Source organism: Moschus berezovskii, chromosome 8 (genome assembly GCF_049115385.1).
Source record: "Moschus berezovskii isolate FMDL1 chromosome 8, NW_MosBer_1.0, whole genome shotgun sequence".
In the NCBI taxonomy this organism is placed as follows: Eukaryota; Metazoa; Chordata; class Mammalia; order Artiodactyla; family Moschidae; genus Moschus; species Moschus berezovskii.
Window position 1 is genome coordinate 107,450,559 of NC_142467.1, and position 16,138 is coordinate 107,466,696.

Genomic DNA, 16,138 nt, shown 5'->3' on the forward strand with positions numbered 1-16,138 from the left:
TGAATCGGGGGAATATTCAGTCCCCTGTGGTTTTCTTCCCTGGTCCAGATGTCAGGGAGAATCTTTTCCTCCTGAGCAGACAGAAAGTTAAGTGAGACTCAAATTTTCTTGTGAGTGATTGTTAACACGATTCTCTTATGGCAGAAAGCAAAGGAGAACTAAAGAGCCTCTTGATGAAAGTGAAAGAGGAGAGTGAAAAAACTCAGCATTCAGAAAACTAAGATCATGGCATCTGGTTCCATCACTTCATGGCAAATAGTTGGGAAACAGTGACAGACTTTATTTTGGGGGGGCTTCAAAACCACTGCAGATGGTGACTGCAGCCATGAAATTAAAAGACGCTTGCTCCTTGGAAGAAAAGCTATGACCAACCTATGACCAACCAAAAGCATATTAAAAAGCAGAGACGTTACTTTGCCAACAAAGGTCTGTCTAGTCAAAGCTATGGTTTTTCCAGTAGTCATGTATGGATGTGAGAGTTGGATTGTGAAGAAAGCTGATTGCTGAAGAATCGATGCTTTTGAACTGTGGTGTTGGAGAAGACTCTTGAGAGTCCCTTGGATTGCAAGGAGATCCAACCAGTCCATTCTAAAGGAGATCAGTCCTGGGTGTTCATTGGAAGGACTGATGCTACAGCTGAAACTCCAATACTCTGGCCACCTGATGGGCAGAACTGACTCCTTGGAAAAGACCCTGATGATGGGAAAGAATGAAGGCGGAAGAAGGGGATGACAGAGGACGAGATGGTCGGATGGCATCACCAACTCAATGGACATGAGTTTGAGTAAGCTTCGGGAGTTGGTGATGGACAGGGAGGCTTGGCGTGATTCAGACGATGGGGTCACAAAGATGCGGACACGACTGAGCGACTGTACTGAACTGATTCCTAGTTTAGTCATTAGGACTAAATTAGTCCCCACGTTGGGCACAAAGAGGAATTCTGTCTGAGTTTGCCTAGTCTTATACTCGAGTCTCTTTAAAGACAGGAATATTGACACCTTCCCCTTTTACCCCTGAGACTAATAAATGCTCATTGGACAGAGGTAGGTAAGGAGGGTGACATGTTAGAGAGGAGCATGCCACTCCAGAGGCAATCAGGAAGGTGTGACCTCCTCTTTCTCAGGTCCCGCCTCTAAATTGATCAAGAGCTGTTGGTAGGACCCTTCAATGTAAAAGAGCCCCTGATCCCCCCTATTCCTCATCAAAGGTCATGAGAGGTAGGACTTTTTCTTTTTTCCTTGACTAAGGATAGAAACGTCCCTCTTGAAATGTCCCTCCTTCCCACATCTTGATTTCCCCTTTTCCCTTAACAGCCCCTGGACCCCCCTTCCATTAAATCTTCCTGGAGGTGGTCTTTGTTTTTGATTCTTGGGGCCACCTCTTCCCTGAGTGGCCTGTTCTATGGTAGTAAGCATAATCTTCGTTTTCTGTTTCTGTTTTTCTTCATCCCTCCATACATATACCTTCTGGGCTTCTCTTAATAATTCTTCTAAACTTTTTTGTCTTTCCAATTGTCTAATTTCTGGAATTTCTTAGACATATATGGCCAACTATTAGTTACAAAACGAATTTTAACATACGTTGGCCAAGAGGATCACCTAAGTTCAATCCAGAGTATTTTCTTATTTGGTCTTTCAACCTATTTGACTGGCCCTTCATCTTTTCCTTGCTGTATGTCAAAGGACTTAGTAATGTTTTGGAATCAGGGAACTCTCTGATCCCTTTTATAATTAGGTCCCTGAGATCTCTCGTATGACCCATATGTTCAGGACTGTTACTATTTCATTGTGGTTCTTGGTTAGGAAATTTTACTTCAGCTGTTAAGACATTTGGGCCAGCTGAGTGTTCCCTTTCCCAGTGGCCATCACTGCTCTCCAAATCATTGATCTTTCCTCTCTGGAACACAGAATGCCTAAAATAGATATAAACTCAGCCCACTTGAAAATTTGAGGGCCTAAAAACTGATCTGACTGGTTTGCGACCCCAGGGGGATTCTCTAATAGGGGCTTCAGTTCTTTCTTCAATTCTCAAACCTCAGAGCTGGTGGGGGGTCGCTCACAAATCCAAGTCCCCTTCCTCTTAGGGGATCCTCTTGGAGGAGTTAGAAGGCCTAAGATTCCTCTCTTTCAGGAGGGAAGGGTAAATTTTGAATGTCCTTTTTACATTGTTCTGTGTCCTTGAGGAAGGGAGGGATACCGTGCTGGACAGGCTGCCAAGGCTATGGCGGCCAGCTTGGGTTCTCTCTCTTCTGTTCTTATTTCCTCTCCTGCGGCAGTTTAGGCTATTCCTGGGGCAGTCAAGGCTGTAGGCCTCCTGAGTTAGAAGGAGGAGGCAAATAGTCAAGAGGATCCCACTTACTATTTTCCTTCTCCTTGTCTTTATCTAGTTCCATCTTTAAGGGGAACAGAACCACCAGCCCCTTTCTCCATCAAAAAGCGTAATCTATTTCTTCCTGGGCAACTGGACTCTTGTCATTAACATACTGTACAAGCAATTGGCAGATCCAATCTTCATCAGACCCAAACTTAGGCCTAAATACTGATGGTTTCAATATAGGTTTTTGTGTCCAAAAGAAACAGCAATACTTTATCATCTGTTGTTTCTTTTTCCCTTTCATCCTAGGACTATCTCCCCAATATTGGAGCGTGCGTCTTAGGGGACTGTCTGGGGGAACCTCGTTGTTGGTCTTTCTCCCCTCGGAATCCTTCCTGCCTAAAGAAGATTCTCATTACCCATCCCTATTGTCTGACTGTGTGCTCTTGACTAGAGGCTCAATCCCCCTTTTCTTTCTTCGGAGGTTTCTTGCACTCTTCCCGAGTCACTTCCACTCAGGACGAATGGGACGCATCTCTAGCCATTTCCCTCAAGGGAGAAATATCCCAGAAGAGAGGATATTTCTGCTCTTAGCTTCTTAGCTACTGGAAGGTCGGTATAAGCCCCGGATTAGGTCGGAAAAGACTGCCTCATGCCCATATGAAATCACCAAAGGATATTAACGGAACTATGGATCAGGACTCCACACTCGCTTCCACACACAGGTCCCATGCACACAAGACAGCCTCCGGGATGACCCGGACACCAAGGAAATAGTTTGTCACCTCTTGTGACGTTTCTTAGGGCTTTCCAGGTGGCGCTGGTGGAAAAGAACCCACATGCCAATACAGGAGACATAAGAGACGCTGGTTGGATGCCTGGAGGAGGGCATAGCAACCCACTCCAGTATTCTTCCCCGGAGGATCCCCATGGACAGAGGAGTCTGGAGGGCTACACAGTCCATAGAGTCACACAGAGTCAGACACCGCTGAAGCGATTTAGCACGCACGTGACGTTTCTTACCTTGGTCCCTGCACGGAGTAACCCGGTTGCCAATGTGCCTGCCTGGGCCCCTCCCCTGCGTTGCCGATGGATTTCCGACCCGGAGTCCGCTCTCAACCCAAGGGGTAGCAGATTTCCCGTCCCTGGAGGCCACTATAACGAGACAGTGGGACATATCTCCTGGGGGGCGGGGAGGGGGTTCATTCGACCCCTCCAGGTGACATGGATCCCCGACGAGCCCCAAAATTGTCGGAAATGTCTTCCGCCGGCGCCGCGCGCTCCGAAAATGGACTGGCAAGGCAAACTTTACTTTTGCAGAAGGATGCACAACCAACAAGTGTGACCGGCAAGCATAGAGAGGGAAGCCCGCTCTATTTAGCGTGGTTTCACAAGCTAGCGCGATCGGCTAATTTAAGGGAAGGGCGAGAATAGTGAAGCAGCTAGGTGGGGGAGGGGTCGCCATGTGCAGTTTGTTTACAGGAACTTCAGTTCAGTTCAGTCGCTCAGTCGTGTCCGACTCTTTGCGACTCCATGAATCACAGCACGCCAGGCCTCCCTGTCCATCACCACCTCCCGGAGTTCACTCAAACTCATGTCCATCGAGTCGGTGATGCCATCCAGTCATCTCATTCTCTGTCGTCCCCTTCTCCTCCCACCCCCAATCCCTCCCAGCATCAGAGTCTTTTCCAGTGAGTCAACTCGTCGCATGAGATGGCCAAAGTATTGGAGTTTCAGCTTTAGCATCAGTCCTTCCAATGAACACCCAGGACTGATCTCCTCTAGAATGGACTGATTGGATCTCCTTGCAGTCCAAGGGACTCTCGAGAGTCTTCTCCAGCACCACAGTTCAAAAGCATCAATTCTTCGGTGATCAGCTTTCTTCACAGTCCAACTCTCACATCCATACATGACCACGGGAAAAACCATAGCCTTGACTAGACGGACCTTTGTTGGCAAAGTAATGTCTCTGCTTTTTAATATGCTTCCTCCTCCTCCTCCTAAGTCACTTCAGTCGTGTCCGACTCTGTGTGACCCCATAGATGGAAGCCCACCAGGCTCCCCCGTCCCTGGGATTCTCCAGGCAAGAACACTGGAGTGGGTTGCCATTTCCTTCTCCAATGTGTGAAAGTGAAAAGTGAAAGTGAAGTCGCTCAGTCGTGTCCGACCCTTAGCGACCCCATGGACTGCAGCCTACCAGGCTCCTCCATCCATGGGATTTTCTAGGCAACAGTACTGGAGTGGCTTGCCATTGAGACTACTAAAAGGCATGATTTTCCTAAGAAAGAAGCTGATTATATCCTTTTATTGAAAAGGTTACGTTATTCCTACATCCCTTCCCGGTTCTGGGCTGCGGCGGTGTTCAGTTTTTGCAAACTACGCCGGCGCGAGAGGGACTGTTTAATTGGCTATTTGTTGCGATGAGCCCGCAAATAGAAGCTACACCTAAGCCCTACCCCTTCCTGCCACGCCTCCACTCACGCAAGTCGGCCCTCGGCACGTCGCCGCCACGCGCGCGCTCGCACGCAGGGTGCGTGGTGACGTTACGGCGGCGCGGGCGCCATCCCGGAAGCGCGAGCAAGGCCGCCAGATGTGCAGGTGCTGCTGCCACCGACGCCCGGGCCGAGTTCAGGGTGGGGCTGGGGACGCAGGGGCTTCTGGGGATCCAGGCCGGGTTGGGCGCGGTCCCCGGGCTGTCGTGGGGTGGGGCGCGCCGCTGGCAACATCTGGGCACCCCTCCTGCGCACAGGCCTCAGTTTCCCTGTCTGTGCCCTGGATGCGCGGGTGGCGCTGTGGGCCGGATCCGGATCCGGGGCGCGAGAGTTGGGGCTTCTTGTATTCAGGCTGTGCCTTGTCACCAAAACCGGGCGTTGGCCTGCTTGGGCCTCAGTTTCCCGGTTTCACAAGGGCGGGGCATGAGGGGATTGGGGAGCCCCGCCCCACTCGCGAGTTTTGCTGAGCTTGGGAAGCCCATTTAAATTCTGTTAAAAGACCTAGGTGGAGTAGCGGCCCCTCCCCGCACTGGTGTGTGACTTTGGGCGATGGAGCCCACCCCTGTGTGGCCCTCGGAGGTGGTGGTGTCTGCCTTGTGGGGGGAATTGGGGATTAAATGAAGTGCTATAAAAGTGTTTGTTCTTATTATTGAAAGCACTGGGGACGCCATCCTTAGATTTCTTCACGCTGCCCTCGGAGAAACTCCCTGCCCAGAACCCAGCGCCTCTTATCACTGTTGGTTTCAGTCCCCACAAACAGCATTGTGAGATTCTAATTCTTTGTTATTCCTACTTTGTGGATGACAGATCTAGGAGGTGAGATGACTTTCCCAGGTCACACAGCCTCTCTCTATGCGTGTTTTCCCCATAAATATATTTGGAGCAGGACCAGAGCCTATGCTGGGTCATTTCCACCCTGTATATAGGCCAGACTAGCAGTTGGGATGGAGAAGGAAATGACAGCCCACTCCAGTGTTCTTGCCTGGAGAATCCCAGGGACAGAGGGACCTTGTGGGCTGCTGTCTCTGGGGTCTCACAGGGTTGGACACGACTGAAGTGACTTAGCAGCAGCAGGAGCAGTTGGGGAAGGCTTCCTCCACGAGGCAGCTGGTGGGAGAGTGTGCCTTGAATCTCTCAGCCCTCACATCTGGGAGCCAGAAACAGGAAGGAGCCCTGCCTTGAAGCAGAACCATTTTCCACAGGTCCAAATGCTGTGCCTGCCAGGCTCTAGCTGCGGCAATCCCACCCCACGACTGCCTTTTGAGAGCCCAAGTGTCCCCTTTGTACATGATCTTCTTTGGTGTCCATAGCTGGCACCTAGTAGGAGCTCAGTAAGCATGCTGATTGGCGCTGGAGGGTGGGGGGAGGGTGGTTATATTTGATCAGGTGTGACAGTTTATCTCCGGAAAGCAGGTGGGGGCTGCAAACCAATAGCCAGATTCAGCACAAAGAGAAATGTACTCTTGGCCTCTATGGGGTAAATATTAGTTGCTGCCATTTGTAAATGAGGTGATTTCACAGGGACAAGAAATCCATGTTTTAGTTTTTTTTTTCTGGAAAGAATCAGAAGTCTGTTAGGAATCTGCGACTGTAAGAAGCAGCTGTCCTGTGAGAGGTAGATACTGAACATCCAAGTCACACATTTGTGGATCCTGTGGGCATTTGAGTTGTGACCCATGGTTACTGGTTGTGTGTCAATGGCCCAGTACCTCAGTCTCTGAGCATCATTTTCCTCATACATAAATAAGGATAACAGTTGCTGGTGTTTGAAATTGGTGTCTTGTTTAGCATAGAGTAGATGCTCAATAAAGAGGAGGGTAGATTTGGACTCTGAAAGCCCTTCCTGATCCTGTGCGTGAATGTTAACCAGTTGCAAGTGGGCTTTTCTGTTGGCCATTAAATGTGCAGACCCCAGAGCCAAGCTATGTCAGGATTCTGGGTTTTTCCTGAATCTCCTTAGGAGAGCCAGTGCTGAAGCCGTGGCTCCTCCTGCCCTAGCATGGTCTCGGAAGTCCCCACCTGCTGGGATATAATCTGTGTGCCAGAGAAGCTGGGAGCTGCAGAGCCATCTGGGTTGCTGGGGCTCACTGCCTGGCTTTAAGTTGCTAATAGAAGTCTAGCTTCAGAGCCGAGTTTGAAAGTTTCTGTTTTGCTCTCACCAAATTAAATTCTGGCAATCCCTTGCTGTGAGCTGAGTTCTGGGCTTGGCTCTGGAGACAGCAGCAAGCCAGAAAGACCTGCCTTTGTTCTGCTGCAGCAGACATTGTGGGGGTGACTGGCAAATTGGTCACCTGATAACTAAAATAATTTCAGGAAGAGACGAGACAGTGGAACCATTTTAAAAAGGTGACGTGATGAGAGTGACCAGAGTGGGGGTAGTCATCAAAGAGTCTCTTGGGAGAGAAGACATTGGAGGGGGTGATGATTTGAGGGGACAGCCATGTATATTCTCCCAGTGGGGACAGCAGGTACAAAGGCAGGGGGATGTGGAAGTCAGGTGGCAGATCTATGCAGGAGGAAGTTGCCTGTGACTTTGGGCACATGGGGAGTTGGGGGTGTGCAGGTAGAAGGGGTGACGGGATTCTGGTGTGCTTGGATACAAGTTATAAATACAAACTCTGGTGATTCTCAAAACACTCCTGAATTTCTGGGATGACAAAGCTGAGGCTCAGGTGGCATGACCCACTTCATGCGGCTTGCGGGGTTCCCAGACCCTCTTATCCATCCCACCTCCCCCACTTCTGATGCTGACCGAAAATTCTTCCTTCCTGCCTGTTTCAGGCAGCGAAGGAGGAGGAAGAGATGGACCCCCCGGACTCGGCCTCGAGGGTCTTCTGTAGCCGCATCCTGAGCATGGTGAATGCGGACGATGTCAGCGCCATCATCCTGGCCCAGAAGAACATGTGAGTGAGGCCAAGGGCCCTGGGGCCCCGGCGTGGGAAGGAATCCACTTGCTGACCAACATTCTTGCCCTGCCCGCCTCTATCGTGGTCCCACACTGGTGATAAAATGAAGGAAATGAGCAAATCTTCTGGCTGGCTCCAAAGTAAATTCCTTCCTGGCCTGGAGGCGAGGCCTTGGCACAGGAAGCAGGACTCTGGGACAGTTTTGCAGCTGTGGACAGTTTGGCAGAGGCCGCAGCAGCTCGTATCCCGAGGCCTGGGGTGGGGAGACTTGGGTTGGGGGGAGGATAAGGAAGGGGCTGTGGGATTTAAGGGAGCCATGGCTCACTTCCTGTTGGGCGCCTGTTCTCAGTCTAGACTGTCTCTGCAGTGCATGCAGGGTCACTTGGAAGGGCTGGGAATGCCCTTTGCCCTCTTTAGGGCTTGGAACTATAGCCACCACAACTTCCCCCTAATTCCAGCATGCTCTCTGACACAATCTTGGGGTGGAATCAGTCTCCTGGGGCTTTATTTTTGTGTCCTTAAGCTAAAAGTTCTTCATTCCATTTATGGCACAGCATGGACCTGATACCTTACCTTTCTCGTCCTGTGACAAGGGTGCTGGATCTGCCTGGGTCTCAGCAGCACCCATCTCCCTCCTGGGTCTTAAGGTCAGATTCAGACCTGGCCCTGGGGGAACTCCCAGGCTGAGAGGAGACAAAATCAGACTTGAATCTTCCTGGCCTCAGGGTATCAGGACTGGACCAGAGAAAGAACCTGGGGAAGCAGGAGAGTCAAAGAGTCTGCTTGAGGGAGAGGGTGAAGGCTACATGAGAAGGGCACCCTTGAGGAGGATTTTGAAAGTTGAATAGGAGTTTGCTAGCTGTCTCAGACACCAGGTAGATCTCCACAGGACACAGGAATGATGTACACCGAGGTCACGGAGCGGGAAAAGGCCTAGCAGGATCAGTTGGCAGGGCCCTGGAGGCTGAGCAGAGGAGTCGGTGCCCTTTTTCTGCTGCCAGGCTGGACCGCTTTGAAAAGACCAACGAGATGCTGCTGAACTTCAACAACCTGTCGAGTGCCCGCCTGCAGCAGATGAATGAGCGTTTCCTGCACCACACAAGGACCCTGGTGGAGATGAAGCGGGACTTGGACAGCATCTTCCGCAGAATCAGGTGGGTGCCCCCTCCAGCCTCCGCCTCCCACTCCTTGCCTCGGGCTCCTCTTCTCTCCCATGAGGGCCGTCCTCTCCGCATAGCAGGGTGCGAGACTCAGCTTGTTTGTTTACAAGGCTTCATCGCACACGTAGTATTGGAGAAGGACTGAAAACCTTAGAGTTTCTGAACTTAGGTTTTATTTCTTTTTGAACATGCAACACAGCACCAGACCCATAATGCAAAAGGTAGGCAGGAGCAGACAGTGAAAGGCCAGCCTCCTGTCTGCCTTGGCCTCCACCCAGGTCTTGTCTCAAGAGGAAAATGAGGTTCCCGGGTTTTGTGGGTCCTTCTCGAGCTGGTTTCCATGAGGACAGGGAAAGACGGTGTCCAAGTCCTCAGCCACACAGAGCGCTTGACGCCACCCGCCGACCCCCGAGCTCACACCGCCGCCGCTGACAGCTGGGGTGCCTGGGCCTGGAGCCAGCTACAGCGGCATTCCTGACCAGCAGTGCTGCTTTCGCTAGTTCAGGAGCAGCCATGTCTGCTGCCAAAGTAGGTGCCACAGATTGAGGGCAACGGGTTGGAGTGAGCTCTGTGCAGAAATCAGGAAACAGGCCAGATAAATGCTATGTAAGAGGGCATCTTTTCTGGGGCATTTCACCAGGCTGCCCACCCATGTGTGGTGTCACAGGGATGGGGCTAGAGCAGGAACCCCAAAGACTGACATGTATCTGGGTCACTCAGTGAAGATGAAAGTGTTAGTCAGCTGGTTCTGTTTGACTCTTTGCCACACCATGGACTGTAGCCCACCAGGCTGCTCTGTCCATGGAATTCTCCAGGCTAAAATACTGGAGTGGGTTGCCATTTCCTTCTCCAGGGGATCTTCCCAACCCATGGATAGAACCCAAGTCTCCAGCATTGCAGGTAGATTCTTTACCGTCTGAGCCACCAGGGAAGCCCCGATGTCCCTCAGGAAGGAGATGAGTGTGTCTGCCCAGGCAGGGACGCAGCAGCAGTGGTGCTTTGGGGGGAGGGTTTGGAGGATGGTGCTGGCTGACCAGAGGCAAGGGTGAGAGACTGCTCTGAAGGCCCTTTTGTAACTCTGTGTAAACAGAACTGCATTGGAAAAGTGAAAATCTCAGTTGCTCAGTCAGGTTCGGCTCTTTGCGACCTCAGGGACTGGAGCCCGCCAGGCTCCTTGTCCATGGGATTTCCTAGGCAAGGTTACTGGAATAGGTAGCCATTCCCTTCTCCAGGGGATCTTCCCGACCCAGGTCTCCTGCATTGCAGGCGAGTTCTTTACCATCTGAGTCACCAGGGAAGCCCAAACAGAACTGCCATTACTTCAGGTACAAAGAAAAAACCAACAGTTAAAAAAGGGAAACAGGTGCCTCTCTGTGAACTTCAGTTTAATGAGTGCCGGTGTTTGGGGCATGGACAGGCAGGCCCTCCTGGCCCCTGTACAGACATCCTCACCCCAGGATGGAAAGACAGGCTGGGACAAGTCCCCCAGAGGAGTGGCTGTTGAGGTAAGGGGAAGGGGAGCTTCCTGGAAGGTGGTCCTGGAAGAAGAGGGTGAGACATGCGGCATTACAGTTAGGGGGCCCAGGTCCAGCACTAAGGACACGTGGAAGCTGGGTGACAGCAGGATAGCAGCCACCACCCATCATGGGGCTGGGGGGTCCGCAGGCTGAGCGCCCAGTCCCCCCTCCAGCCTGGGGGCAGGTGTGACAAGTAGTGAGCGGGGAGGCTCCTGGCCTGCACCAGGCCCAGCCTGTCTCCTCAGCAGGCTCAGCCCTGTGTGCCTTCCCTTCCCCCACAGGACACTGAAAGGGAAGCTGGCCAGACAGCACCCGGAGGCCTTCAGCCGTAAGTGTCACCCAAAACTCCTGCATCCCACTTCTGGGCTCTGCACCCTTCGATGTCAGTGCCCTCAGCCCAGGGCTGGCTTCTGGAATGTATCCCAAGGGCTGACACCAGGCCCAGGCCCTGGTGGGTCGTGGGTCCAGAGAGATGTGGGGCAGGGGTCTGGCCTGGTCTTCTTGGCAACCTGCAGAGCAGGTGCTGAGATCAGAATCTCCTCCTTTGGCGGAGGTCGTAACAATGGGATCTTGACAAGGATGACAGTCCTTAGCCCAGTGAGTGTCATGTACCCACTGTGAGGCAGGCTGTTACCGTAGCCACGTGTGAGGTGGGGGCTGTGCCCAGAGGGGCAGTGACTTGGCAGCGGAAGCACAGCATCATCCATGCTGAGCCTCACTTTACCCAGTCTGCTGAATGGGCCAACAGCTCCCCACCGCAGGGCTGCTAAAACCACAGGCACAAAGGCAATGCCATCATTTCCCAGTTTATAGAGCAGAGAGCTGAGGCACAGGCAGGTGAGGGGCCAGGCCCAGGTGACACAGTCACGAGGGCAGAGCCAGGCTCAGGCTCACCGGCCAGGGCCCATGTAGGCCAGACCCCGGAGAACCCGAGTCCTTACCTCCCTTCACCTTGAAGAGAGGCCTCTGACCTGCCAAGGCGTCAGTTTCGTCCTCTGTAAAATGAACAAAGTCCTGTCCTGTGGGGTGGAGGTAGCTGTCAGGGATCACGGGCCCAATTAATCCCTCATCACAGTGCCCGATGATGACGGTGACTCAGCCGACTCTTGGCTCTCCTTTCCCCAGACATCCCAGAGGCATCCCTCTTGGAGGATGAAGATGAAGACCCCATTCCGCCTAGCACCACCACCACCATCGCCACCTCGGAACAGAGCACAGGCTCGTGTGACACCAGCCCCGACACTGTCTCGCCCTCCCTCAGCCCTGGCTTCGAGGACCTGTCCCATGTCCGGCCTGGCTCTCCCGCCATCAACGGTCACAGCCACACAGATGACGAGGAGATGCCAGGCGAGTAGCCCTGCTCCCAGGAGCTCCAAGGGGGTCTCAGGGCAGCAGCAGCGTCACTCCCCAGATGTCTGAAGTGGCAGCGGAGAACCCTGCCTCGAGATACTCAGCTTTGCCACCCTAGTCTGTCATTTAGGGCTCGCCAAGGGGACAAGGCTCCTACCCTAGAATTCCTGGGGATCTTTCATTCCTGCTCCTTCCTCACTGAGAACATCTCTCTTCTGTAGATCCCTCTATCAGACTGGAGATGACCAGTCCATCCGGAGTTGGGCTGGGCACAGGGAGCTTATCCAGAGTCAGGCCCTAGGTCTACTCTGAACAACACTTCAAGCTTCCCAGAGACTAGAGCCAGATGTCCCCTGCCCCAGCCCCCTGGTCAGAACCCCCTCAAGACAGTCAAGCACTGTCATATGAGTTCACCCAGCCCATCCCTGCGCCTACTAATTCTGGTCTTCTTTCCAATCGAAGTACTGAATCCTTTCTCCAATCATTATCTCAAGGAGGTTTCTGAAACAGTTGTAGAAGGCTTAAGACAGAGATTCGCCATCCACTCAGCCCCAAGCCTGGTTAGGCCCTGTTTCTCTGACTGGAGGTGTAGACCTCTAGGGCCTAACAAGCCTCTCCTAGGGCCTTTGTGGAGCAAGCCAAGCAATCTTGGAGAACAGAGTTAAGTGGAATATTTTTGTACCCGATGTTTACAGATGCTGTTGGGAAGTTATCAATAAAGAGACTCTGTTACTACAAAGGGGAGGGTGCATCTAGCAGTGACTTCCTTCCATCCTTGGGCCCAGCATCCCAAAACAGGGACAGGTGCTGCATGTGGGACAGACTGGTTATGGATTGCCAGGCACCACTGGCCTAGAAAGAGATGTGGCTGCTTTGGGTGGGGGTCCCCAGTGGTGACAACCATAATGACCCCACTTCCTATCACCAGAGGCCTTCCCACTGCTTGCAACATCATTTCCTTAACTTCCTTGAATAATTCCTCTAAATCTCAGCCCCAAAATGGGCTCCTCAGGGAGCTAGACGGGGTCCCATTCCCCATCAGACACTGTCAAGAGTCCCCTCACCTTTGAAGCACTTTCCATTAAATTATTAAAGGTTTCTCCCCAGACCTCAGAGTGTCTGCATTTGCCTGGTCCATAGGGGGCGCAGGGAAGTGTTCAATGAAGGAAGGTACGCTGAGCAATGGCTCTACTATAAAGAAGCCGCCTGCAGTGCAGATGTGGGTTCGATCCCTGGGTCAGGAAGATCCCCTGGAGGAGAGCATGGCAATCCACTCCAGTATTCTTGCCTGGAAAATCCCATGGACAGAGGAGTCTGGCAGGCTACAGTCTATAGGGACGGAGTCAGACACGACTGAAGCGATTTAGCATAACACGCTGCCAAACCCACGGGTAACTTCGTCCTCACTTGTTCCCAGCGCCAAGCAGTTTTTAACTTTCTTCCGTCCCAGATCCAAAACAGACCCTGGGTCCCACCTCATTTCCTTGAGTGAATGCACCAACCCCACCTGCTCTCCGTGCTCCTGTGTGCACCCGCCCTGATATCCATTTATGCACAGCAGCCAGAGGACCTCCAGCGGCTCCCAGGGGTCTAGCCCCCGCGCCGACTCCCGCCTCGAGCCCTGCGTCTTTGGACCTGCGACTTAATACCTTTCCTTCAGCACAAAGGTCTCTCCTACTCTGTTTAAATATTGCCGGAGCACCCGCTCTGTGCGGGCCGTCTTCCCGGAGGTTTGGAGACAGCGGCAGTAACACCTGGAAAGGTTCGGCAGTCTTACTACGTGACCCGATGGGTAGGGCACACTCGGAAACTAGTGGGCGAAGGTCCCACTCAGGCGCCGCGAGTTCGTTTGCCAGCACCCACCACGGGGGCGGGGCGGGGTCGAGGGCGGGGCACGACGCGCGGCGCGGATTGTGACGCAAGCACGCAGCGTGCTCCGTGCGCAGGCGCTTTCGGCGGCGAATCGGCGGTTTCCGGTTCCGCCGCCCTTTTTCTCTTCAACCAGGCGGCCGAGCAGGTTGGTGGTGGAGGTCTTGCGGGTTCGCGGTGGGCCGGGTTGGTTTGTAGGGTGCGGGGGACTCTGGGGGACTAGGGGACGGAGGCGCGGCCTGGAGTCTGTGTCGGCGGGCCAGGTTCTGCGGTATGGCTTAGCAAGGCGCGTTGGGCCGGGTTCCGGTCCCGAACTGGGCCCCCGAGGGAAATCGGCATTCTGAAGGGGAGCTTGCCCGCTCCGCCGGCCCCAGCTATCTGAGGCGGCCTTGCGGGGAGAGCGTGTGTCCTTCCGGGATGATTCAATTTAATGCGGAGGGATATTAACTAATTTTTTCTCATGGCGGAAGTTGTGCCAGTCCCTTCGAAAATGTGAAGGCCCTGAGCTGGGTTTCCATCTATCTCCTTTTCTAAGTCTGTAAAGAGAGTCTGGTAGTAGCAGCTGTTTTCTTAACTTGGAAGATGAAAACGGTACCTATGTAAACAAGTACCAAGCACGTGGTTAGCAGTTGTTATTTATGGATTGGATAAAACGCAGGAAGTGTAGTTTGAGTATTAGGGTGTAACCCAGAAGGAAGCCGGAGTTTTGGGTGTCTGAGCCTGGTATTGGAGAGGAAAAGGGAGGAAAGTGTGCATGTTGGGATGCTACTAAGATGAGATTCTCACCCAGGCTGCAGGAAGAGCGGGGGCTGGCAAGGAGAGGAAGGGTGGGACCTCCAGACGATGCTTGAAGAAAATATGCTTGGCAGGGTGGTGCCCTTATGTTGAAGATGCAGGCTCAGAGGGGCAGAAGGAAACAGGCACTGAGGTGGGCCAGGAGTTGAGGTCGAAGTGTGCACGGGGCTGGCAGGGACCAGGTTTAGTCCTGGTCAGCGTGTGAGCTGGGGCTGCTCAGACCTTTAGCGATCACCACTCCCCCTATCCATGCTAACCCTCTCTCCCCAGCAGACGCAGAGATGCAGATCTTTGTGAAGACCCTGACGGGCAAGACCATCACCCTTGAGGTCGAGCCCAGTGACACCATTGAGAATGTCAAAGCCAAAATCCAAGACAAGGAGGGTGAGTTGGGCTGAGTCTGAGTGCTCTGCCGAGGAGGAACCCCTCAGCCCTGGGTATCTGCTGTCCTGTGTGCAGTGGGATAGGCTTCAACAGATCGCAGCCATGCCAGTGTTCTCCAGTGTCACCTTGGGAAGGCAGCCTGCCCTCCCTACCTCAGTTTCCTTTTTGACAGATTGGGGTAATCTTGGCACAGCCTTGTGGTGGAGGGGAGAGCACAGCGGCAGCTGCCAGCAGTGTGCTTGCAAGAGCCTCTGTAATGGAGGTCCTCTCTCCTTAGGCATCCCCCCTGACCAGCAGCGTCTGATCTTCGCGGGCAAACAGCTGGAGGACGGCCGCACTCTGTCAGACTACAATATCCAGAAAGGTACGGGGGTGGGGTGGCTAGACAGGACCTCAGCGAGGCCTAGGACCCAGGATGGAATGCTGATAGTCTGTCACTAAGAGGGAGCTGTAGAGGAGGATGGTCCTTGAGGTGAGGCTCAGATGGCGCTAGGCAGTGCTACTCTGTAAAGTGCTGTTCTCATTTCTGAAAAGCATCTCCATCAGTGTTTTCCAGATGGCCGTGGTTTCTCATGTTCTTAGTCACTTTTCTTTTAAGACCAGGCCTATGCGTGTGTATTAATGTTATAAGTATTGTAAAGGAAATCACCACTTTTTCCCTAGCAAAATAAAAGGTTATCCTTGCATCTCTTAGAAATTGCCTTGCCTGTGGGGAAACCACGATGGATGCCGCTGTTGGTGTATATTTATATTAGTCTCCGATTTTGTGAGGACTGGTGGGCCATGACCAGGTGGAGGTTCTGTGGGGCTCATGTCCATCTGCACATACCCAAGGGAGTCTGATGTAGCCCCGCCCCATGTGATAAGCTGTGGTCTGCAGGCGGCCCCTGCCCCTGGGACTGCAGCGGCGAGGCGAGGCTCAATGTCTCTGCCCTTCATTTCCTGTAGAGTCCACCCTGCACTTGGTGCTTCGTCTGCGAGGCGGCATCATTGAGCCTTCCCTTCGCCAGCTCGCTCAGAAATACAACTGCGACAAGATGATCTGCCGCAAGTATGTGCTCACGTTTGGGGGGCGGGGGCTGGCCCTGGGGGTGGTCCGCATGTGCCCTCACCGTTCCCTGGTGCCTTGCACAGGTGTTACGCCCGCCTGCACCCCCGTGCTGTCAACTGCCGCAAGAAGAAGTGCGGCCACACCAACAACCTGCGCCCCAAGAAGAAAGTCAAATAAAGCTCCTCCACCAGCTTCTCCTTTGCCCGCAGGGCAGCCTCCTGCCCAAGCCTCATGGTCCTGGGGCCTCAATAAAGTTTCCCTTTCGTTGACTGGAGCAGTAATTGGTGTCCCTGTGGTTGGT

General features: G+C 53.1%; 1 protein-coding gene across 6 annotated transcripts; it reads left to right on the top strand.

Moving 5' to 3' along the window:
• The first annotated feature begins 4,784 nt into the window (after positions 1 to 4,784).
• On the top strand, positions 4,785 to 16,118 carry LOC129558699 (ubiquitin-ribosomal protein eL40 fusion protein). 6 transcript variants are annotated; one of them, XM_088839201.1, is made up of 7 exons: positions 7,593 to 7,708; positions 8,713 to 8,865; positions 10,670 to 10,716; positions 14,673 to 14,786; positions 15,064 to 15,150; positions 15,735 to 15,837; positions 15,921 to 16,118. In XM_088839201.1, exons 1-7 carry the CDS (start codon positions 7,608 to 7,610, stop codon positions 16,012 to 16,014), a joined length of 699 nt encoding a protein of 232 aa, XP_088695327.1. In that variant the 5' UTR covers positions 7,593 to 7,607; the 3' UTR covers positions 16,015 to 16,118. The 6 variants fall into 6 exon arrangements, with proteins under 6 accessions (XP_088695323.1, XP_088695322.1, XP_088695326.1 ...); XM_088839197.1 differs by lacking the exons at positions 14,673 to 14,786; positions 15,064 to 15,150; positions 15,735 to 15,837; positions 15,921 to 16,118 and adding exons at positions 4,785 to 4,911; positions 11,514 to 11,735; positions 11,960 to 12,846 and having other exon boundaries at positions 7,587 to 7,708; XM_088839196.1 differs by lacking the exons at positions 14,673 to 14,786; positions 15,064 to 15,150; positions 15,735 to 15,837; positions 15,921 to 16,118 and adding exons at positions 4,826 to 4,910; positions 11,514 to 11,735; positions 11,960 to 12,846 and having other exon boundaries at positions 7,555 to 7,708.
• Positions 16,119 to 16,138: the final 20 nt, after the last annotated feature.

Bases quoted from the DNA above. Each gene is read 5' to 3' on its own strand.
- LOC129558699 (XM_088839201.1), top strand. From the start codon at position 7,608: ATGGACCCCCCGGACTCGGCCTCGAGGGTCTTCTGTAGCCGCATCCTG. The intron at 7,709-8,712 runs GTGAGTGAGGCC...TTCTGCTGCCAG, and splicing joins ATCCTGGCCCAGAAGAACAT to GCTGGACCGCTTTGAAAAGA. The intron at 8,866-10,669 runs GTGGGTGCCCCC...CTTCCCCCACAG, and splicing joins AGCATCTTCCGCAGAATCAG to GACACTGAAAGGGAAGCTGG.